The 25017-nt window shown below is 59.5% G+C and overlaps 1 protein-coding gene across 1 annotated transcript; it reads right to left on the bottom strand.

Moving 5' to 3' along the window:
• Window positions 1–499: 499 nt before the first annotated feature.
• MPP2 (membrane palmitoylated protein 2) lies at window positions 500–23604 on the bottom strand. The gene is made up of 9 exons (XM_034756267.1): window positions 23392–23604; window positions 16367–16485; window positions 14215–14367; window positions 13004–13153; window positions 11241–11468; window positions 4116–4247; window positions 3223–3615; window positions 2530–2658; window positions 500–1874 (listed from the first exon to the last, which is right to left on the bottom strand). The coding sequence occupies exons 1-9, from the start codon at window positions 23471–23473 to the stop codon at window positions 1698–1700; spliced, it is 1563 nt and encodes a 520-aa protein (XP_034612158.1). The 5' UTR covers window positions 23474–23604; the 3' UTR covers window positions 500–1697.
• Window positions 23605–25017: the final 1413 nt, after the last annotated feature.

Below are 25017 nucleotides of genomic sequence, written 5' to 3'. Positions count from 1 at the left end.
CATTTGGCTGAGTGTCTCCGGGGCACCGGTTCAGAAAAATTCCACGGACAGGGCAAAGTTGCATTAGTATATAGAACGTCAGACGTGTTCGTTTCTATCCTGCAAAGCTGGGGCGGGGGGCAAAAAGTGGAGCCTACAGCCCTGTGAAAAGTTGGGGGGGGCAACCGGGGGTCGGGGGGGGGGGAGAGACAGGGCAGCATTTCGGACCGTCGCTGGGACATTTGCAAACGTTCAGATTGGGAGGGGGGGAATAATCCATCCGGCTCAGAGCCGGGGGCTTGGTCTGTAAAGTGAGCTGAATTGTCGGCAGTGAGACAGCTGTGAAGTTGCTTGGTGCAGATCTCCCCAGAAGATTCCTTCTGTGCTTCTGCCCCGGGGCTCTGGGTCATCCAGAGCAGGGGCCCACTCCAGACGAATCCATCACGGGTTTTCTGTGGGAGCAGGTGAGGTGAGGCAGGACATGGGGTGGCTTCGTCTCTTTCAGGTAGGGTCTCTTTCAGGTAGGGCATCGGAACCCTGCTGATTTTTGTATCGTGCTCCGGTGGTCCTGGGAGGGGCTTGATCTCCCGTGGCACCAAACTTGCCAGTCGTTTCCTCCGAAATTCCCCCCCCCCCCCTCCCCCGGCCAGCCAGCCCCGAAATAACAAATCAGTCTTTGCTGGGGAGCAGCTGCGGATTCTCGGTGGGGAATTAGTGAGTTAGTCTCTAAGGTTTATCCAAGAAGCCCACCGAGCCCATCAGTGGACACGCCTCCTGCCCCGAACCCCAGAGACGGGTTAAGGGAGAATCTGATGCTCTAGCCCAGGGAGGTGATGGGCTCCGAACCCCCCCACACCCTCGTCCCCACCCCGCTGGCCTTGTGGGGAACGATGAAGAAAGCTGGCCAGGAACGCCTCTGTTCCTGAGCCGGTTGGTCCCTGTCGAGATTTCCCCTGGCCTAGGCCAGTGGGGACAGATGCCCCGAGCTGCCTCCAGGCTGCAAAGGGGTCTTGCAGGGAGCTGCTGGAGGTGGTGGCAGGCACCTCTCAGCTCAGGCTGGACCGGGAAGGCGGATGCAGCCTGGGCATGGAGCGGGCAGCTGGGTGAGGAAGGGAGAAATGCGCAGGGATGGAGGGAGGTGCCAGCTGCCATCCCCAGATCTGTGCACCTCCGGCGGCATGCTTCATGCTGCCCTCCTCATGCCCACCTCCCTCTGCCGGCTGCCGGGATCTGGCCCCAGGCACAGCCCTGGGCTGGCTTGAAGGGGGACCCGGTGCCCACTCTGAGCACTAAAGTGGCTGTGCTTGGTATCCTGGGCACTGCCCTGCCTTGGGCTGCTCTCTCAACCCTCCCCATGGCCACCCTAACCCTTCCTGGGAGGAAATGGAGGGTCACTGCCCCCCAGCCATGTGTCCAGGGCAGAGAAGGGTCCTCCACTGGGGGTGCCCCTCAGGAATGCCTGCAAGAAACTCTCTAACTCTGGCAAAGTTGGGTAAAACTCTGGGGGAGGGGGAAGGGGACGTTCAACAAGCACCCAGTTCCCTGCCTCGCCGCCCCCTACTCTCCTGAAGACAGGACTGGAACGCAGGCAGGGGATCCGGGTTCCTTGGCTTTGAGACGTCGTGGTTTGTGCAGGAGGGAGGGCGGAGGGGAGGCGGGTCGGCAGTGCCCTCCGCGTGGGGGCAGGGTGGGGAGGCCTTCCCTCCCAGCATGTCGTCCTAGTAAACCCAGCTGACGGGGACCCACTGGGGCTCTGCCCGCAGCCTCTCCAGGGCCTCCTGCAGCTGCTGGAATGTCCACTCCAGGTTGTCGTTGACCAGGCTGAGGTCGAAGTAGTGCCCGTAGCCACGCTGGATGCGGCAGCTCTCATCCACCGTCCGCTTCAGATCCGCCTCCTGCCCAGACACAAGCCCGGATGCCGCCCGTTAGCCTTGCCCCGGAGCTCTGGGCACAGGGGAGGCTGGGTAATGAGCACACGCCTCCAGGAAGCCTGGGGTCCCGAAAGAGCTTTCCAGAGGTGCAAATGGGGGAGAGCTCACTTCACCCACCACTGGGATGCAGCCACCTTTGGTGAGGAGCGCAGCTACAGGGATCCCAGCGCTAAGAGGCATCTACCTCTGGGGTGGAGCGTGGCAGCCTTTTATACAGAAATCCTAGGGCTGAGATGCAGCTACCTGTGGGGAGGGGCACGGCAGCCTTTTTAACGGCCCCCCAGAAATGCTACTCAGCCCTTTGGGGCAGGAGGTGAAGACGGATCCTGTAATCAACTGAAGACAGATGGGGGACTGAGGGAGGCAGAATATGATGAATTATAAGCCAGGAAAGGTTCTAGGGGCAGGGACAGCGCCAGGCACAATGGGGCCCATGTGCAGAAAGCATCCCTGGGAAATGTAATGATTGGCAGCTGGAGCGGCACAGCGCCCTCTAGTGCTATGCGGTGGCACTGCACACAGCACGGGCTGGCAAATCCCAACCGCGGCTCCCCGCCCTCCTTCCGTCTTCCCCCAGGGGCTGCTCTCGTGGCACCGTGTGGGGCTGGCGCGGACTCACCGTGAGCTGCTTCGTGGCCACGCCGCTCTCCAGTGCCGCCTTGTTCATGGCTCGGAGCGTCTCATAGTCCGGGGCTTCGATGAAGACCACGTAGGGGACGAATTCGGCTGTTCTCAGCACCTTCACCGCCTGGATAACACAGAGCCAGGCTGTCAATGCGGGCCTAGGACCAGGGGACAGGTGTGAAGGGGGACCATGCAGCCGGGGGGCTGGGAATGGGACCCAGAGCTTTTTCCCGCTGCTCAGAGCCAGCCCTGGCGAGTAGCGACCAATAACTGTTACCAGTTATGGCCATGGGGAGACAGCGTTTCCCGATGGTTAGGCACTAGGCTGGGAACCAGGAGACCTGAGTTCTACCCCTGGATCTGTCACTGACCTGCTCTGTGCCTCAGTTCCCCCTCCCACCGCTTTTCTTGTCAGCTGCATTATAGGGCAGGGACCCTTCCCCTGCGTGTGGGCACCGCCCACTAGGTGTGTGCCCAGGCTCAGCAGAGAGGCCGGGTACTCAGTGGGCCCCGGACTGTGCTCCCCTCCCAGTCAGGGCTGGGACAGGTGGCTGGGGTGGGTACAGGGGAAGCTTGCCTTGCCTTTGCTCAAGCTGTGACCATTCTCCAGAGCTTCAAGCCCGAGCCCTAACCTCCCCTCCAATATAACTAGGGGCTTCCCAGCGGGGCCTGTCCCCATAGCGCGAACCTGCGGGTTCACATCCAGGATGCACATCTTGCCGGACTCCACCACCTCATGGATGGAGTCGATCTTGGTGCCGTAGAGGTTCCCCTCATACTCCCCGTGCTCCAGGTAGCGGCCAGCCTTGATGTCCGCCTCCATCTCCCCCCGCGACACGAAGCAGTAGACCTGGCCGTTCCTCTCCTGGTCCTTGGGCTTCCGCGAAGTGTCTGCCAAGGGGCACAGTAAGCGCGAGTTACAGAACGACCGGAGAGGGGACCGAACCTTCAGACCCAAACACCTCCCAACTCCGGGAACCCAGAGAGCCAGTGCCACGCTCTGGGAACCTCCCTGTGATGGGCAGAACCAGAAGCCCAGCTCCAGACACCCCCCAACTCTGGGATCGAGCCGGGGGATCAGCTTGAATCAAAATCATCATCCAAAACTTGGGAACCAGTCCCCAGTCCTCGCTGTGCGGCTGCTCCGTCTCCCTACACTGGGCTGAGTCAGAACCACACGCCCAAACACCCCCAAACTTTGGGAAACGGCAGATCCAGCTGCCACCTGGCTGAACGGCGTGACAGGGTCNCCCACCCTGAGGATACCCACAGCCCCCTCACCACAGCGCCCCCACCCTGGGGCCACCCACAGCCCCCATCCCCAAACCCTCACCCTCCATACGGCTGCTGTTGAGCTCCATGGCCGCCCTCAGCCCCATCCCTCGATCAAACCAGCAATGACCATGGGATCCCCTCGTCAGCCCCTCCGTGCCTTGGGGATGGGGGGTGTTCCATGTGGCATGACCCTCCCCACCTCCGTAACCCGTCCCTCCCATCCAGGCCATCCCAGGGTGCAAGGCAGTTCCCAGGCCTGGGTCACACCAAGCTGTGGGGGATTCGGGACCACCCCGCTGTCCTCACCTGCCACCAGTTGGGGTCGTCCTGGTTGACGATCTGCAGCAGGTCCCCGGCCGTGAATTTTAACCCTGCCTCCTTGCAGGGGATGAGGTTATCGCTGGCCGGGTCGTAGTCAAAGTGGGACTTCACAAACACCTACGGGGAGAGCGGGGGGGGGGGGGGGGGCCGCCCCCGGGAGGGGGGGCAGAGGGGCCGAGCTCTTTGGAAAATCCAGGCCCCGCTGGGCTGTGCCGAGCACCTGGAAATCCATTTCCCCACTCCCTGGGACGGGTTGGAGCCGGGAGCGGCTGTGACAACCGGCCCTGCTTGTGAGCTCCGCTGTGAAAAGCCAGGGAAAGCGCGTGACAGAGACCAGCGGGTCTCAGACTGTGGGTCGGGGCCCTGTTGTAATGGGGTCACCAGGGCTGCTGTTAAACTTGCTGGGGCCCAGGGCTGAAGCCAAAATCCAAGACCCACCGCCCAGGGCTGAAGCCGTAGGCACCGACTTCCCATCTTCCCAGTGGGTGCTCGACCCGCCCCCTCGCCCCTGGCCCCGCCCCAGCCCCACCTCTTCCCGTACCACCCCCATTCCATCCCTGCCCCAAAGTCCCCTCCCCACCCCGCCTTTTCCCACCCCAGCCCCGCCCCCACTCCACCCCCTTCCCCCAAGTTCCCGCCCATGCCCTCCCTCTTCTCTGCCTCCTCCCCCTCCCTCCCAGAAAGTCCTAAGCGCCGCCAAACAGCTGTTAGGCGGCGGGGGGGGGGCAGGAAGCGCTGAGAGGGAGGGGGAGGAGAAGGAGGCAAGGCGGGGGGAGCTTGGCTGCCAGTGGATGTGGAGCCTCACAGCACCCACGGAGTTGGCGCCTATGGCTGAAGCCCTCAAACTTCGGGGCCCCCCCAAAGCGGGGGTCTCAGGCTTCAGTCCCCCTTCCTGGGGTCTTGTAGTAATTTTGGTTGTCAGAAGGGGGTCGCGGTGCAATGAAGTTTGAGAACCCCTGACCCAGCCCAAGGAACAGAGCTGGGAGAGACACACCGACTTAGACCGGACGAAACAGCCTCCGGCTCTCACTCAACGACGGGGTCACGGTTATGCCTGGTACACGAGAGGAGCCGAGGACCAGAAATCAGTGAACCAAAATCGGGGTGTCGGATAGGAGGCCTAATTGGTGGACCCAATAATGAGGGGGTGAGATAGTCCACCCACCGCTCCCTCTCTCATAAGAGATTGGCTTAGCCAGCCAAGACTGCGCTGCTGTGATCAGAAAGATGCCATTAAAACCAATGCCCTGAACAGTCCCACATTGCTACAAGCGTGCCAGGCCTCGTAGCACCTGGCCAGGCCTCGTGCCGGGCCTGTTTTTCTCCAGTTATGAGGCTGCAAGTGAAGTTGACCCCACAGAGAGAAGTTGCATTTTCCAGCTTTGCTGTGCGTTCCTCTCTCCTTTTGTGTTTGTCTCGGCTTGTCATATGAGAAAGGGGAGCGGATTTTATCCAGCCCATCCCCACCAACTTCTCCTGTTGGCCCCTCACGGGACGCTAATCACCACCTTGAACACCATCCAGGAGACTGTCGGACCTGGGGCCTTGTCCTTAGGAAACTCTCCCCAGCTCGAGGGAACGCTGGAGGGTGTCACAATGAAAGCCTGACTTCAAACCTTACTCTTCAAATACTTCTTTTCTGCACCTTCGCTAAAGGGGGCCCAGGGTTTCCAGCGGGGGTTCGCCCTGGGACTGGCTGGCTGACGTCTCGGGACACCAAACCCTGACCGAGTCTGACGCTGTTTGATGTTGGGCAGTGACTGGGTTACAGTAACGCCTTGGGCCCACAGCGTCCATCTAGATACCTAGGACAGACCTCAGGGTAAAGCCTCCGTCAACTCCCCATGTGCGGGCCCAGCCAGGCCCCTCCATCGCTCCCCAGACTCTCAGCTATTGATAACAAAGAGTCTCAGTCCAGGGCCGCCCAGAGGATTCAGGGGGCCTGGGGTCTTCGGTGGCAGGGGGCCCCCGTCGCCGAACTGCCGCCGAAGACCCAGAGCAGAAGACACTCCGGGGGCCCAGGCCCCGCGAGAGTTTTCCGGGGCCCCCAGAGCGAGTGAAGGACCCCGCTCCAGGGGCCCCGCAAAACTCTCGTGGGGGTCCCTGCGGGGCCTAGGGCAAATTGCCCCACTTGCCTCCCCCTCTGGGCGGCCCTGTCTCAGTCTAGCTGTTATGGCTGCAAAGAAAACCTTGGACGGGTGAAAGCGAAGCGGAACTGATGCCTGAGCTTGCCCCGCCGGGAGCAGCGGCCGAGGGGGGCCCCCACGGGGAGCAAATGTGAAGGGGGACCAGGGGAGCCCCATCGGGAGTAGGAGTGGAGGGGGTGGCTGGGGGGCCCCACCTGGATCAGGGGTTAAGGGGGGGCCCACAGGGAGCAAATGTGAAGGGAGACCAGGGGAGTCCCATTGGGAGTAGGGGTGGAGGGGATGGCTGGGGGGGGCCTGCTGGATCAGGGGTAAAGGGGGGGCCCCTACAGGGAGATGTGGAGGGGGACTGGGGGAGTCCCATTGGAAGTAGGGGTGGAGGGGGTGGTTGGGCGGGCCCCGCCTGGAGCAGGGCTGGAGGGGGTGGCTGGGGGGCCCCGCTGGAGAGAAACGTGTCCAGAGAGTCAAAGGCAGGTGACGTGTGCTCCTGTCTGCATCGCGCAGCTCTGCCCTCATGCCCTCCACCCCAGCTCCGTTCCTGCCAGGCATCGGCTGGCAGGGGCCAGGAGAGCAGGCTGGAGTGGGGTGGGGCAGGCAGTGCTGGGACAATGGCTTGGATACAGGCTAGAAGGGAAGATGAGCTGCCTGGAGGAACAGGCCCTGATCCCCCTAAATCCCTCCCCCTCACACACTGTGCCTCCCCCAGCCAACCCCAAATTCAACCCCCTGCCACGCCTGCTCTGCCCACCCCTTAAATGTATTGTCCACCACCACCACCATGCCTTCCTCAGCAGCCCCTTAAATTCCTCCCCTGCTGTGCTGATAACAGCTGGGCTCTATTCCCAGGCCTGACTCCTGGTGTGACTCTGAGCAAGTCTCACACACACACACGCGCACGTGCCTCAGTTTCTCCCACCTGGATAGCACTTCCTGCGGCCACCACCCAGGCGAGGCCATGCAGCCTGTGCAATGGGAGCGGGGGGGGGGGAGGGGCGCTCAGCGCCTCTGGAACCCTTTCAGTGACAGGTTGGGCCCAGCCCTGCCCAGACATATGCAACATGGTTCCCGGGGCAGCCGTGGGCTGGGTGCAGAGCCGGGGTCACGGAGCAGAGCTGGCTGCAGTTCCTGACACTGGGGCTGGAGTTGGCCCAGTGCAAAGCCCACAGGATCGCAGCAGGCGTGAATCAGGGCCAAGCAGAGCCACACCTTTCCCACCCAGCCCGCTGGCTCTCTCAGGGGACGTCTACCCTGCAGCCGGAGTGTCATTTCCAACTTGGGCAGACATCCCCATGCTGGCATTGAGCGAGCTCGTGGGCTGGAAATAGCAGCGTGGCTGCAGCCAACCGGGCGGCAGGAGGGGCCAGCCAAGATCCTCACATAATCCCCTGACTCCAGGACCTGGAGCTTTGAGAAAAAAACACCAAATATTGCAGCTGGCAACACTGCTGCCCAGCACAGCGAGGCCCTGATCTCAGCTGGGATCCCTAAATGCAGCTGTCAGAGAAATAATATTTCTGAGTCGTGTGTGCAGCCCAAAAACCCAGCGGGTATTCAATGGGCACCTCGGTGCCAACGAATGCTCATCCTGGTGCGGCAGAGAACTTTGTCTCAGTTCCACAGCTGGCTGTCAGCCACAAGCCCCTGCCCGGCTATGTTTCATGCACCTCCCGCCCTGTTTCTATTTATTGGACATCCCTTTTAATATTTATTGCTGAGAGATAATCCTCTTTCATTCCACAAAGGGGATGATCATCCATCCCTTTTCCCCCAGCTCCCAGCCAGCAACAGCCGTATCAGCCCATCCGAAGCGCCCTCTTTCTCTTCACGCACCTGCCCGCCCACTAACTTCCCGTCTGTCTGTCTGAGCTTTTATCACGACCCCAGTCCCTGCAGCGTCCCCAGCACCTCCCAGATCCAGCAGCCTGGCCCACACGGAGAAAACAGGGGGTTAGCGCCTCTGGGAGCTCAAAGGTGTTAATTGTTAAATCGAACCTTAGCCGCTAGGGCAGAGAGGGGTTTAAAACTCATCTTGGCTGGTCATGGTGAAGCCCAAGAGCTTGTCCACACTGGAGAAAGGGGTGGCTTGCTAATATGCATTCGCCAACACCTCTTAAAATCCTGGTCTAGGTCTACACTAGCAAAGTCTGGGACTCCCGGTGTACGCTCCCAGCAAAGCACTCCTGGTGTGGATGCAGCTACAGTAGCACTGTCTACACGACAGAGCCTACGCCGACGTAGCCCCCTAGCCCACGCTGATGGGAGGAGTTCTTCCGTTCACCTCTCTGAACTGCGGAGAGCACTCTGTGTTTTGTCTACACTAGGGCTTTCTGCCAGCACGGCGGTACCGGGCAGGGATCACACCTCTTCCCACCTCTGAGCGACACAGCTATGCCGGCAGAAGCCTGGAGTGTAGACAGGGCCCTAGTGCGCAGGGAAGGCAGCTGTAGTTTGAACAGGTGTTAGCTGGTCTGGGTCAGTGGTTCTCACTGTCTTCCGTGGGGTTTGATCCCAGCACCAGCCAACGCCCCCGGGCCCTGTGGCTATCACATGGGCAGAGTCCACAGCCCACCTTGGCAGGAGCATGGCCAGGAAGGGAGGGGTCATCGGAGCTGCTAGGACAAGGAAATTCTCCTGGGGCATGTGAGGAGAGCTGGGGATTAGAGAGGTAAACACACACACACACCCGCCACTGATGGGATTATCTGCCACCAAATCCAGTACAGACAGAGGGGACAACAACAACCAGCAAGGAAACACACACACGCTTTCATATATACTCCACAGCTACACTCAAAACCACATACAGGCCTGCATAGTACACACACACACACACACACGTGTGCCTTCATATATACTACACAGCTGCACACACAACCACATAAAGGCCTGCATATTACACTCACATACACACCTTCATATATACTACACAGCTACACACACAGGCCTGCGTATAACAAACACACACACACACAGAGCCCACATATATACCACACAGCTGCACACATGGCCGCCTATATATACACAGATACACACACACACGCACCTGCATATGTACTACACAACTACACACATGCACAGATACAGGCCCACATCTATACTACACACACAGGCCTATCTATATACCACACACACACCCCTGCATATGTATCGTCATCTCCCTGTTACACATGGTGAAACTGAGGCACAGAGTAGGGGAGGGGCTGACCCAGGTCACATAGCCAGCGTGTACCTGGACTTGTGAGCCAACCGGCAAACACGTGCCAGGGGGAGCACACCCCAAACACACTAGCAGTCACACCCCTGCACACCTATCCACCCCACCTCCCAGAGCAGACCCAAGCCCACGGCACCCGAGAGGCCTGGGACGGAGGGAGCAGGTGATGGGAAGTTTTGGCTCAGACAGGCCAGAACACCGGGCCCTGAGCTGTCATTGGAGTGTCACCGAGCCCCCCCATTCCCTGAAAGACAGCCCAGCCCCCACCCCAAGGAGAATCCAGCCGGCTGTTGGCCCCTCCCCTGGGTTTATCCAGAGGCCCCTGCAGCCGGGGAAGGCAGGAGAGGCCGGCGCCAGGGCCAAACTTGGTCCAGCTCTATTAAGCCACTGAGCACATTTGAGCTGACAGCTGCTTATTAAATTCTTCCAGTTCCCTGCCCAAGGCGTCCCCACACAAATTCCCTGCTGGCCTTCTCGTGGAACGCTCCCCGGCTGGGGGCAGACCGGGGTCGGGAGGAGGACCAGAGAAGGGTAGGCACATGGAGATTTATAATGAGGTGCAGCAGCACATGTTTCTCAGGCACCCGAGGAGGGGTTATAAACAGGGGGTGCCATGCATATGCCCCATGTACCCAGGGGTGGTATAAAGAAGGGATGCAGTGCTCATATACCTGAAGGGTGGTATAAAGAGGAGGTACAATGCATAAACCCCTGTGACAGCCTGCACCCCATGTTCACCCCTTTCATAGGACTATGATAAATGTTGTACAAAGCATTTGAAAACTCATAATCCGCTGAACATTATTGTTCTGGCAAAATGTGTGTATCAACACTGCAGGCAAAGTTATAAGATTCAACTGTATAACATTACTCTGACGTGCTCCAAGTTAAAGAAAAGCAGACCCAGACCAGTTTTTCAGAGACAAAGGCACATTGGCCCCCCGCTATTACCTACTCAAGCAGCCATTCTCCAGGGGGGGGGAGGGAGGGAAAGAGGTAAACAAGAAATTCACATTCAATCATAGGGACGGTTCAAACGTCACGTCCACAACAGACTGCATGTCACCGTGACTCAGCCAGGATGTTTCTAGCACATGAAATTGAATTATAGAAAAGAGAGGAAAACACCTGACTTCACTCTTCTTCTTACCATCTCTCTGCTGATGCCATCAAGGACTATGCTGGGCAGAGTCCCGCCAGCGCCTACTGCTGTAAGCATTGGGTGAGAAAAACCCTTTTGCTTTTAAGCTTATTTCACTTGCTAAGCTGAGACGTTAGATGGCATTGTTCCCTTTTTATTTTGCTTTGTAACCGATTCTGACTTTTAAGCCTCATGACTTGCAATCACTTAAAATCTTTCTTTCTATAGCTAATCGATTCGTTTCACTGTTTTATCGAAACCAGCGTCTTTGGGGGACAATAACAAGATGTGGGCATATCGCTTTCCTTTGACGAAACGACGGACTTTGTGTGAGTTTGTTCTGCACAGCGAGCAGACCGGGCAGTGGAGAACGCACATTTCTCGGGGCAAGTCTGGGGCTGGGAAGCTGCTGGTGTTCTGCAGTGTAATGCATGAGTGGCTGGCTAATAGCACTCTGTACTGGTTAGCAGGGAGCGCGTCACACGCTGGAGGCTGTGTGGTCACGGGCCAGGAGTGGCTGCTCACCAAGCAGTTCGGAGAACCACTATTCGGCAGCCCAGATCGCACCCTGGGGAACGTCACACCCCCGTATACCCGAGCGGAGGCCCTACCTGCCGGGGCAGGGGAGGCTCCTGGTAACTGGGTAGGATCTTGAGAACCACGCTGCCAGTGGCGTTCTTCAGCATCTCCTGCAGCACCTTGGGGTCGTTGCCCACCTCCTTGCCGTTCACCTCCTTGATGACGTCGCCCACGTGCAGCAGGCCCTGCTGGTCGATCATGCCGCCGTGCAGGATGCGGGCAACCACCAGCTCGCCCCGCTCCACCCGGAAGGTCACGCCCTGTGGGCGGAGGGGGGGCACGCACCTCAGAGCCTGGCCCTGCGATGGCCAGGCCCCCGGGGAATCATGGGGAGCCCTGGAGCCTCAGCTGGGCCCATCGCTGCACCCCATTGCCCCATGGCCTCCCCGCGACACCCAGCCCAGCCCCCCAGCCAGCTGTGTCCGACGGGAGGGTGTGAAAGAGGGCGAGGGGAAGAGGGGAGTGAGGAAGAGGGAGGGGAGGAGGAGAAAACAGAAGAAGAGAGAGGGAGGGGAAGAGAGGGCTGAGCTAGACGGGGAGGGAGGGGGAGTGGGGTTGATGAGTGGAGGATAAGCCCATTCATCTGTTACCCCATAGCCAGACAAGGCTGGGGGCAGAAGGGGGCTGGCCCCCCAGGCCCTGGGGTAGGCAAGGACTCTGTGTGACGGTGGAGACTCTGGGAAGGGACCTTCCATCCCCACACACCCCTATCATCACATCTCCTCCCCTCAGACTCAACCCCCTCACACCCTCCTCACACATCTCCTCCCCGCACACACCCCATCCCCACACACCCCTATCCTCACATCTCCTCCCCTCAGACTCAGCCCCCCCACACACCTCCCCTCACACTCACACCAACATGCCCCATCCCCACATCTCCTCCCCTCACACTCGCACACCCCATCCCCACACACCACTATCCTCACACCTCCTCCCCTCACACTCACACACTCACACACCCATCCCCACACTCCCCTATCCTCACATCTCCTCCCCTCAGACTCAACCCCCCCCACATCCTTCCCACACATCTCCTCCCCTCACACTCACACACCCATCCCCACACACCCCATCCTCACATCTCCTCCCCTCAGACTCAACCTCCCCCACACCCTCCCCACACATCTCCTCCCCTAACACATCCACATGCCCCATCCCCACATCTCCTCCCCTCACACTCACACACCCTCACACCCCATCCCCACACACCCCATGCTCCCACATATCCCATTCCCCCACCTGCACATCTCCTCCCCTCACACACGCAGCCCCCCAACACCTCTGTCCCCACACAATCTCTCCCCCCATACACACCCCCATCCTCGCACACCTCCTCCCCAACACTCCCATCTCTACACCCCCCCCGTTTCCCATACTCAAACACACCCCTTCTTCCACACACACACACACACACCCATCCCCGCAGCCTCCTCCCCCACACACACCCTCCCCTTCCCCTCCCTGCGGCGATGCTGAGCTCCGGCGCCTCGCCAAGCGTGGGACAGACCGATTAATAGAGCGGCACTGATGCCCTGCTGGGGGGGGGGGGGAGGGAGGCCTGGATGGCAGCCGGCGCTGTGGGGGAAGGGGCTGCGGCTGAACCCCGGAGGGGCCTTCCCAGCCTGCTGTGCAGACAGAGCTGGGGGGAAGGGGGCCAGGCCCGCACTGAGCAGCCTGTGTTACTAGAGAGCTGGTAATGCTCAGAACCATCCTTCCCGTGGGACGTTCACGCCCCTGCCAGGCTCCCCGTGGGCACCCGGCTGGCTGACAGGCCACCCCCCCCCAGGCTCACCAGGTGCTCTGCGGCCGTCTTGCGGATCCCCACCATGCGCACGGCATCCGGCGGCACCGGCTGGTTGTTGAACATGGGGTCCAGGAGGGGGCTGGGTGGGGGCGTCTCGTAGCTCTTGGAGGCCACCGAGTCGTGGGTTTCCAGGAGAGACTGAGACCCCAGCGTGAGGGGGGGAAAAGGGAGGGATGTTAGCAGGGGAGGAGGGGCTTTGTCCACTGCGCGCAGAGCGCAGACAGGAAACAGACTGGATCTCCCCCGGATCCCAGCCCACGCGGCATGGACCAGATCCCAGCCTGTGTGGCACAGACCAGATCCCAGCCAGCTCCAAGCCCGCATAGCACAGACCAGATCCCAGCCTGCATGGCACAGACCAGATCCCAGCCTGCATGGCACAGATGAGATCCCAGCCAGATCCCAGCCTGTGTGGCACAGACCAGATCCCAGCCGGATCCAAGCCTGTGTGGCACAGACCAGATCCCAGCCAGATCCCAGCCTGTGTGGCACAGACCAGTCCCAGTCGGATCTAAGCCTGCTTGGCACAGACCAGATTCCAGCCTGCGTGACACAGACGAGATCCCAGCCAGATCCCAGCCTGCATGTACAGACCAGATCCCAGCCAATACAGCACACGAGCCTAGATCATGACCAGATCCCAGGCCGCATGGCACAGGCCAGATCCGTACCAGATCTCAGCCAAACTCTAGCTAATGAGGCCAGAACCAGCTCCCTGCCAGATCCCATATCCACCCTGTGGCTGCTTTGCTCCCACTGTCTGTGCTGTTCGCGCCCCACCTTCTCTGTGTATCCAACTGCGGCCTAGTGTCTAAATCCCAGACCGGGAGCTCCCAAGGGCAGGGGCAGGGGCTGGTTCTGGGGAGCTATTTGCCCAATTGGCCCCTGATCCCAGGAGCAGGTCCCGTCACGCTACCACCTTCCAGAGGATAAAGCATTGAAAGCAACATCGTCTGGACTATGGCATGACCCAAATCCCAGCTAGAGCCCTCCCACCCCGTACACAGCCAGAGGGGCGTGACCCTGACCAGCCTCCCGCCCCCCAGATCCCAGCCGGACCCCCGGCCCTGCCACACACACGCAGCCNGGGCGTGACCCTGGCCACCTCCCCCCGACCCTCCAGGTCCCAGCCAGACCCCCTGCCCACACACGCAGCCAGAGGGGAGTGCACAGCCCCGCCCAGCGCCCCGCGGCGGCACCTGGAAGTGGGGCTCCTGCAGGATGCCTGCCAGCTCGGCGGCCGCGCTGTTGCTCCCGGCGACGTGGGCGATGTCCTGCAGGATCTCCTGCACCAGCTCCACGTTATTGTCCCTCACGGCCTCCAGCTTGGTCTCCTCCAGGCGCTCGTGAGCCTGCAGCGGGGGATGAGAGAGCACAAACAAACCCCCATTAACCTCGTCCGCCTGGAGCCCCCGGCTGGCGAGCCCCAGACGCCGAGCCCTGCGCGGAAAGGAAGAGACGGGGGGGTTTGTGAGGCCGAACCAGGCCCCCCGCCCCGCCCTGTGACACAGATGTCCGATCACATGGTGCTTAATACCCCAGCATCTGCTCCCAGGCAACAACAGGATGGCGGGGGGCAAGGGGCCCGTCCAACTGCGCGGTAGGTGCCCGTCTGCGAGGCCAGCCCCACCCAGCCCAGCAAAATGCAAAGGGGGGGGGGGGAATCCGCAGAGACTCGGCCACGCCAGCTGTCACAGCAGCTGATCAGGTCTCCTGGTATCTTGCATGCACCCCCCACTCCCGTATTCCTTGTTCGCCCTATAGTGCTGGGTATGCACACTCACACACACACACACACACACACACAAGGAGTGCTGGTATGCATGCACACACACACACACACAGTGCAGGTATGCACACACACACACAGAGTGCTGGTATGCACACACACACACACACAGAGTGCTGGTATGCATGCATACACACACGCACACACACACACAAAGTGCTGGTATGCACACACACACACACACACACACACACACAGAGTGCTGGTATGCGTGCACACACACACACAGAGTGCTGGTATGCGCGCACACACACACACAGAGTGCTGGTATGCATGCACACACACACACACACACACAGAGTGCTGGTATGCATGCGTGCACACACACACACGCACAGTGCTGGTATGCACACACACACTCAAACCAGCATCCAGACAGGCACACGCGGACACACACACACACACACACACAGAGTGCCGATATGCATGCACACACACACACACACACACACACACAAGCCAGCATCCAGGCAGGCACACACACCTCCTCCAGCCACTAGCCCTCTGGGAGAGGCAGGGGGTGGTCTGGGCAGAGGAGTGGTGAGAGAAGAGTCGGGGGGGGGGTTCTAGGGAGCAGAAATCTCCCTCTCCTGAGTGCCCCCAGCCCCCTGGGCGTGTGCCTCCGGCACTGCATCGCCAGCCCCCTGCCAGGCTCGGCACCCAGCCCCCAGGGGGACCCCGGCAGCCCAAGCCCGGGAGCAGCCTGGCAATCCAGCCCATCTTTAGCCTGCTTGAATTGGTGCCTGTCCTCTCCCGCTCTGCCGATGCCAGTGACGGGGGCTGGCAGGATGGGAGGTTGCTGCCTGGGCACCCAGGGGAGCGATGCACAGACGGGTACTAAAAATAATATTGTCACACACAGACTCACACCCACACACTGGAGCCAGCACACAGGCGTGTGCACAACACACAGGCTGGAGCCAGCATACAGGCGGGCACCCGTGTGCGTACACACACACACACACACACAGAGGAGCCAACGTACAGGCAGGCATGAGCGCACACCCACCCACCCATGTAACTAGCATGCACCAAAGTGTAACCAGTCGGCACACACACACACACACACACACACCTACTCCCAGAGTCTCCCACCCACCTCCTCCCAGTTACACACACGTCACCCCCACCCAATCAACTCGTACGCTGACACGCCACACGTGCACACACGCCTTGCACACGCACCCACGCTCATGACCCCCGGCTCCAGACCTGTGCACTTTGAGATTGGGCAAGGGACCTGGGGGAGCCCAGCTGCAGCCCAAGGACACAGGAGGTGGTGACCGTCTATACCAGTGCGGGGGCAGTAAAACTAGAGCTGGGGCCAGGCCAGACATCAGCTGCTCCCACATTCCCAGCCACACCCAGAAGAGCCTGGCCTGGTAGCAGCTACCCCAGCCCAGCCACGGAAATGGGGGTGCCAGGCAGGGAACACCAGGGACGACTTTGTACCAGAGGCACCTGCGGCAGGAAGATGGGGACAGGAGATGCTGCACTCGATCCGGAAAAGCAGGTTCAAACTCAGCCGCTGCCCCTTCCCCGGCCACCCCATGCGACTGTACCTTAGCCAAGGATCTTACTATTGGACTCTCCATGATGCCGCGGAGGAAGATGAGATCCAGGTCGGCCGCCCCGGTGGCGTTGGGCAGGTCGCTCAGGTTGTCCAGCACCTGCTGCATGGCTGGGGGAAGAAAGGGGGGGTGGGGGAGAAGCGGGCAGGGTGAAAGCAAGAGAATCCCAGCGCAAGGAAGAGGGGCAGAGACGGAGGGAGGAGGAGAAGAAAAAGCCACATGGGCGGATGTCAAGCACGGCTACAAGGCAACGCAGATGCAAGCGAGGCCTTTGCCGCCAGCCGGCGTGCCCGGCCTCGGGGCGGTAACCAGCGCTCAAACGGATGGGTGACCTATGCTGCCCCTGACCCGATCCCATCACATAAACCCCCCAGGGTCTGATCTTCCCCCGGCCCACAGATTCCCTCCCTGAGAACGAGATTACGGATGGATCCTCCCCTACCCCTTCCTCTGCCAGGGCATAGAGTTGACCCAGACCCTACCAGCAGGATTCACCCACCCACAGCCTGGCACACTCCCTCCCAAGCTGCGACCATCTTTAGAGAAGAATCAGCCACGTAGCTGCCCGGAATGAGCTGCTCGGGGCGCTGGCAAACGGATGAGGGATGGGGAGGTCTCAGTGACAGCCCCCCTGTCCCCCCAGGGTCCCTGTCCTTCTGAGACACCCTCGGGCCAATGAGGAGTATGTCGTTTCAGGCCAGAAAGGATCATTAGCTCATCTTGTCTGAGCTCCTGTAAACTCCAGGCCATTGTCACCCAGAAAGATGCCCTGAGCCCAATGACTTTAGTTCCACTTTAGCCAGCGCTCGGCAGACTAAACTGTTGTGAGCCCCAGGCAGAGAACGGGGCCACCAGAGCCTGAGCCCCCTGCAACCGCAGGGAATTGACTAGGTGAGAGACGTCCACATGAACCTAGCGAGTGACCCACGCCCCGAGCTGAAGGCAAAAAACTCCAAGGTCCCAGCCAATCAGCCCAGGGGGAAAATTCCTTCCTGACCCCAAACCTGGCAATCAGCGTGACCCCGAGATTGGTCAGAGTAAAGTCATCCTGCTTGGGGACCCCTGGGAGAAAGGCCACTCCCTAACCCCCTAAAACGGGGCCGATTTGAGTCTGACTATTAGCCACTTCATCACCACTGCCCCCTGCCCTGCCCCCTCTCTGTAGGCAAATGGCTGATCACCCAGGCAGCCATGAGATCCCCCACTCTCCCACCACCACCCCGACTGGTAACGCAGGAAAAGGTGCATTTTCCCCTTAAAGAAACAAACAACCGAGAATTTCCCAGCACCACCCAGGAGGGCAGGAGACGGACGTGGCTGTAGAAATGGGCTAGGGTGGAGACTCCGGATGGGGAGGGCGAGCAAGCCGCAGGCTCTGCCATCTGCAACTCAGCTGGCCTCCTGCCCCTGTCCCACGTGCCCGGCTCGCTCCCGGGTTGCTGAGAAGTGACCCTAATCGAGGAACAGATGCCACCACCCCCAGGATCCTGTCCCTTTAAGGGTATCGGCACTGGCTCCAGGGCTCTTAAAGGGGCAGGTGGGAAAAGAAAGTTGGTCTCAGATTGGAGCAGAAAGTTTGGCCTGGACCCCATAGTTCAGATCTGGGGGGTTCGAGTGAGGCCCATCTCCACCAATGGGGGAGCAAAGTGAGGGGAAGGATGGCCCAATGGTTAAGGCGCTGGCTCTGACACAAACTCCCTGCGTGACCTTGGGAAGATCACCTAGGGTGTGTCTACAGGGCAATTACTCCCCCGCCGCTGGCCCGTGCCAGCCGACGCAGGCTCGCAGGGCTTGGGCTCGCAGGGTTTGATTGCAGTGTAGGCATTCGGGCTCAGAGCAATCTCCAAGCCGAACAGCCCCTTACCCTGGCCCCCGCGAGCCCGGGTCAGCTGGCACGAGCCAGCCACAGTGTCTAATGACAACATAGATGTCCCCTCGGTCTGTCTGGGCCTCGGTTCTCCATCCGTGACCCGGGGATCACGGCACTGCACTGCCCTGGCTCACAGGGATGTGAGGAGGGTAAATATACTGAAGATTGGGAGGAGCCTGGATGCCAGGGACAGGGTAACGTAGGAAGCTGCGCCGCCCCTGATGGATCAGGGCAGGACACCCCCTTGACTCCAAGCACCCATCACCCACCCTCCCGGGGTGAGCTCCCCGCCCCAAGCAATAGCCCCACTGCGGGAGGAGCAGCCCCGACAATCCACCTGGACTCTGCCCAGCAACGATCTCCTTCGGGGGAGTTAAATATTAAACACACTGGAATATTTATAGCAACTTTTTTATGAAGGGCGGGGGGGCGGAAATCAGTGGCTCAGGAGGTTGTGGGGAAAGGAAATATGAGGCTTGGGCAGAACCTAGGAGGGGTACAAGTGAGCGGGTGGGGTGAGGGGCAATCCTGGATTTGGGGGGATCTCATTAGGGGTTGGGGGAGTTCTGAGGAGACAGCCCAGATTTGGTAGATCCCTTTATGGGGTGAGGTGGGGAATCCAGGGTTCAGGCGGATCCCGCTCAGGGGTTGGAGTGGGGGGTGTTATGGGAGAAACCCTGGATTTGGGGCACCGGTAGGACCGCAGCCTGGACCAGCCGGCTCACTGGAAAACGCCTCGCAATGCACCTTGACTGCTCAGGAACGGATCCCCCTCCCCCCCCAAAAGATGTGTGCCCAAAACACAAACAAGCCACCGAGGCAGCAAGTGACGAGCATCTGTCCCCGAATGCCCCATCCACCAAGCTCATTAATAAGTGAAACGATGCGGAGATTTGGCTCCGGGCCACTAAGCGCAGCAGTCGAGCGTGGTTGGGGGGCGGGGGCGAGCTACCAGGCTGGAGTCTGTTTACTGCTCCGTGCTGCCCGCGTTCCGGGGGGTGGCGCTCAGCGGATCAGACCCGACTCCTGCTGCGGTAATGTGAATAAAAATAATGTTTTTGGAGGCGGGGAGGAAGGGGAGATAAACACATCTGTGTGCAAGCCAGTGGGGTGGGGGAACACACGCAGCATTAGGGATGGACAGTACAGATCTGTGAGTCGGCACACGTGCGAACGCACACGCATGCACCAAGTGCCTTGGAGCAGGTAGTGACTTTGTTCTGGGTTTGTACAGCACCTCGCACAACAGGGTGCTGGTGCACGACAGGGTCTCAAGGTGCCAATGAGCGGATGTAGGCGTGCAAATGCACACACACACGTAGCTGCATGTGCGAATGTGTTTTTGAGTCTGGGCAGGGATGTGCCTAAGCCAGCGCCCCGGTATCTGCGTGCAGGTGTCTGAACATACAGGTCGAGTCATGCACTAGCTCTGTCTCCACATGTGTACGTGGGTGGTAAGTGCAAGTGGGTGACAACATGTGTGCTACAGAGCCCGGGTAGAAATGTGGGCACGGGTGCAGGCAAGTGTGTGCCCCGCATAGAATATCAGGGTTGGAAGGGACCTCAGGAGGTCATCTAGTCCAACCCCCTGCTCAAAGCAGGACCAATCCCCAGACAGATTTTTGCCCCAGATCCCTAAATTGCCCCCTCAAGGATTGAACTCACAACCCTGGGTTTAGCAGGCCAATGCTTAAACCACTGAGCTATCCCTCCCGCCCCCGTGCCAAACTCTCTGGAGCCGGACTTCCACACAAGGGAAGAGCAGAGACGTTTCAACGAACACAGGCTGAGAAGCAAGACCCCGCGGCTCAGCACAATGGCGTTTTGACAGTCCTGCCATTAAACGGTTAACCCACAGGCAGTTCTGAAACAAGCAGCAACTCTAATCTGCAGGGGTCACCAGCCGGCTAAGGGGTCACATCCTCCCGGCAGTCAGTCCCCGTTGCATCTCTGGCCTGGGGAGCACAGGAGCCGCAGGCTTCCAGAGACCGAACTGAGGCCAGTGTGCAGCCGTCGCAGTAACGACATGGCTTGTGCGTGTCAACACGGCGCTGCTCGTGTCGGCGGCACACCTCCTCACCAGGAGCGCTTGCTTCGATTGTACTGTCCGCGGGGGGCATGGTGGGACGGCTCCCGAAAGCCAGTGACAGTCCTGACGTAAGCAATGCAGCGGCACTCCAAAAAGCCAACACAATCAGGAAAGGGATAGATAATGAAAGAGAAAATATCATAATGCAGCGTCTACACGGACACTGCATCGACCTAGAGTCTACCCCACTCGCGGAGGTGGAGTTAGTAAGTCGGCGCAGCGAGGCGGTTACAGCATGAAATTGACACGTTGCCATTTCCACGGTAGCTGCCTTGTGTCAATCTAACTCCGTAGCGTAGACCAGCAATTCTCAGCTGGGGGTCCAGGGCCCCTGTGGGGCCGCGAGCAGGTTTCAGGGGGTGCGCCAAAATAAGCCAGAGAGCAGGGCTGGCGTTGGACTCACTGGGGTCCAGGGCAAAAAAACAAAGCCCTGCCACTCAGGCAGGACCGGCTCCAGGCACCAGCCGACCAAGCAGGTGCTTGGGGCGGCACCTGGAGGGGGGCGGCGCTCCGGCCGGTCGGGGAGAGCGGGGCCCCGGCCAGGCTCGCCGCCCTCCCCTGCCGCGCTCCCCGCCGGGGGAGCCGGGGGCGGCGAGAGGCTTTTTTGCCTGGGGCGGCAAAAAAGCCAGAGCCAGCCCTGCACTCAGGGCTGAAGCCAAAGCCCAATCAACTTAGCTTCGCGGGGGGCCCTGTGGAGTGGGGCCCTCGGAAATTGTCCTGCTTGCTACCCCCAATGCTGTGGGATTTTTATAGCATGTGGGGTGGGGGAGGCCTCAGAAAGAAAAAGGTTGAGAACCCCTGGTGTAGCCCCAACCAACGTCTCTCACCAAAAGCTCTTAAGCAAAGGACGCAGTCGTGGGGTAATGGAAAGGGGTAAATAGCGGCGTTCCCCAAGGATCTGCACGGGGACCAGTGCTGCTCACCCCATGCAGAAACAATCTGGGAAAGGGGGTGAGCAGCGAGATGGCAAAATTTGCACACGACACAGAATGACCCGAGATCGCCGTCTGCTTTGGACTCGGCTAAGAGTTACAAAGAGACCCCACTGAATTGGGTGACTGGGCAACAAACTGGCAGATGAAATTCAGTGTTGAGAAGATATATTGGAATTGGAAAAAGTGCAGAGAAGGGCGATGAAAATGATTAGGGGGCTGGAACAGCTTCCATATGAGGCGCGATTAAAAAGACCAGGGACGACTTAGAAAAGAGACGACTAAGGGGGGATATGATACAGGTCTATAAAATCATGACTGGTGAGGAGAAAGTGAATAAGGAAATGTTATTGACCCCTTCACATACCACAGGAACTTGGGGTCGCCCGATGAAATGAATATGCGGCAGGTTTAAAACAAACAAAGGGAAGTATTTCTTCACACAGCGCACAATCAACCCGTGGAACTCCTTGCCAGGGGATGTTGTGAAGGCCAAAAGTATAACCGCGTTAAGAAAATAATTAGATGAGCTCATGGAGGATAGAGCCATCAATGGCTATTAGCCAAGATGGTCCAGGATGCAACCCATGTTCTGGGTGTCCCTAAATCTCTCACTGCCAGAATCTGGGATTGTTCGACGGGGGATGGATTTCTTGAAATTGCCCTGTTCTGTTCACTCCCTCTGAAGCATCTGCCTTCGGCCGCTGTCAGAGACCGGATACAGGGCTTGATGGACCCTGGGTCTGACCCAGTGTGACGGTTCTTATGTACTCTGCCATTGCAGTCCTGGGCTCCCCAATACACACAGCTCTGCTGATGCCCCTCAGACCTGAGCCATCTATGGACCTCAGGTACCTTGATGATTATCTGCAGCACCTCCTGCTATTCCACCACTATCCCTGAAAGAAAGAAAGCCCCTTGTGTCCACCAGTGCGGTGGGTGCCAAGACTACCCAGGCGCCAGGCTTTCAGCACCAGACACCTTGATGGATTCCAAGCCCAGAGGGTGAAAGGCCAAGGAGAGAAACAACCCACGGCACCCTCCTCTCTGAGGCTGTTGTAGGTACCAGTCTCCAGTCGGGGATGCCAACCCCCCTCTGTCACCACCTCAGGGACCCGCTGAGGCAGCTGCGCCCAGCACTGCATCTGCCCATTTATAAACCACTGTCTAAACACAAGGGAGATCATTCATTTCCAGCCTGCCCCCCAGAGAAACCCCTTTAGTCCAGTGCATTTCAGTGGAGATAAGAGACGTAGATCCAATTTTCCTTCCCCCAAATGCCTGTATTAATAACTACAGGCCAACTCCTGCCCTCGGGGATACCCCACTAGAGTCAATGGGGGCTCCCTAGAGTGCACAGAGCCACCCACGGGGCGAGCGATGCCCTGGTCAGCAAAGTAAAGGGCCCCTGCTGGCACCCAGCTCTTGCACTATAGATACCGAACCCCCTCCCCAATACAGACCCTGGGGTGAGCCAAGGGCACAGGGAGACCCCAAAACCCTGGTCCCAGCCCCCAAAGCCCCAGTTAGCAACAATGCCTTAATGTGCCAATACAGAGGTGGGGGGAGCTGAACTGACGTGTCCCACCCGCCCAGAGATCAGCTATTGCGTAGCGGGGGGGAGGGAATATCCCCGCCCCATTCATCTCTTTGGAAGGGATGGGAAAAGCATGATGGATGGGGACCAACCCCCCCAGAGACCCACCCCCTCCCTGCCCCCCGAATTCCAGGCAGAGCTGCCATCTGGACAAAGCTCCCAGCCTGCAGCGACCCACCTGCCCTGTGCCCATTCCTGGTGGGCAGAACCTAGATTTCCACCCTAGGGGAAAGGGGCAGTGGGGAAATGGGGGGGGCAGTGGTTCCCCTGGGGGCAGGGTTGGCTCGTGCACAGCCCCTGCCCCCCACTCATCTCAGTGCCCCTTTTCCTTCCTTTGCTGGGGGATTAGCTGCTCCGTCGCTGGCCTCCTGTCTTCAGCCCTCCACCCCACCCCCAGCATCTCCGACATCTCACGTCGCAGCTCAGCTCGGACCACAGCCCCGGAGGCAGCAGGGAAGGCGGGCGGGGGGAGCCAATCCCCCTCATGATGCCAGAAGCAGCCTCCCCCCAGCCACGGATTCTCCCTACCTTCCCTGCGGAGCTCGGACTCCTCCGAGGAATCCAGCGAGATCCCCTCTAAGGAGACGCCACTGGCGGGGCTGCTGCTCATGGCTGCGGTCAGGGATGCTCAGAGACAGGCTTTTCCACACTGCTGCTCAGAGACGCGGGTACCCGAGCTGGCTGCCACGGCGACCGTCTCCGGATCCCGCTGCCCTGACAGCTCGCCCGCCCAGGCGATGGATGGGGCTGAACCCGACGCGTTTGCAGCGTGGGGAAGGGCGGAGGAGGCAGAAGCCACTGGCTGGAGAGAAGACCAGGCATCTCCCCAAAATGCCAGCCAATCAGCCAGCTCGGCTGCCGGCAGCGTGATTGGCACAGGCAGTGCTGGCACCAGATGGCAAAGGTGGGCGAGAGCAGCCGCCTAAGGGGGAGTTGTGACCCCACCAGCCCTGCTGCCTGGAGAGACCAGCCGGCCAATGCAAAGCCCGCCAGTGAGTGGATCAGCACCAGGAACTGGAGCCTGGGGCAGGTGTGGTCCTAGTGGACTTACTATAGGTCTGGGAAGTGGACTCCTGGTTTCTATTCTCAGCGCCACATGTTACCTAATGGATACAGCAGAGTCCTGGGAGGGCTCCTGGACTCTGTTCTGAGCCGGTGGGAGCATGGCCTAGTAGTTACAGAAGGGGACGAGGAATCAAGGCACCTGGGTTCTACTGCCAGTTATCTCCCACAGGTTCCAGCAGGGAGACTGGGAGTCAGGGTTCCTGGGTCCTACTGCTAGCTCCAAGAACATAAGAACGGCCATACTGGGTCAGACCAAAGGTCCATCAAGCCCAGTATCTTGCCCTCTGACAGTGGCCAATGGCAGGTGCCCCAAAGGGAATGAACAGGCAGGTTATCACCAAGTAATCCATGGCCTGTCACCCAATCCCAGCTTCTGGCAAACAGAGGCTAGGGACACCATTCCCGCCCATCCTGGCTAATAACCACTGATGGACCTATCCTCCATGAATCTGAAAGGAAGGAAGTAGGGTCTAGTGGTTCCAGCAGGGAGCCTGGGAATCAGGACCCCTGGGTTCTATTCCTGTCTTTGCCACTGAGGTTTTGGGCAAGTCACTTCCTCTCTCTGTGCCTCAGTTTCCCCATGTATAAAACGGGGACTAACAACAGACACACCTCTGAGATCTACGGAGGAGAAGCCCAATACCAGCACTGAATGTTGGTATCATTATTCTGTAGCAGGCTTGGGATTTTTCAGTGAACACCCCCCCACACACACACACAGTAACCAAGAGAGCGGAGGTATGAGGTGCTTTCCCCCCCAGCTGTGCACACGAACGGGCTCGCCCACAGAGACACAACGGGTCCGGCTCTCCAACGCCCCACGCCACCTGCAGTCATTCACATCCACAACGGGAACGACTGACCCCATTTTCCACTGGGACAAACGACTACTCAAGGCAATGGAGAAGAGGTCCAGGGTCCCAGGGCTGGCTGGCTGCATCCCATGGAAAGTGCAGCAGGGAAGGGGTTAACTATGACACCTGGGAGCACTGAAGCTTTGGGAAGGTTGATTCTCCCCACTCCATGCATAGCCTCCTCCCTGTACACAGACACACACACACACACACACACAGACACACACACACGCCA

The sequence above is a fragment of the Trachemys scripta genome, chromosome 23 (assembly GCF_013100865.1).
Source record: "Trachemys scripta elegans isolate TJP31775 chromosome 23, CAS_Tse_1.0, whole genome shotgun sequence".
Classification (NCBI taxonomy): Eukaryota; Metazoa; Chordata; order Testudines; family Emydidae; genus Trachemys; species Trachemys scripta.
This window is presented reverse-complemented; position numbering and strand designations above follow the sequence as displayed.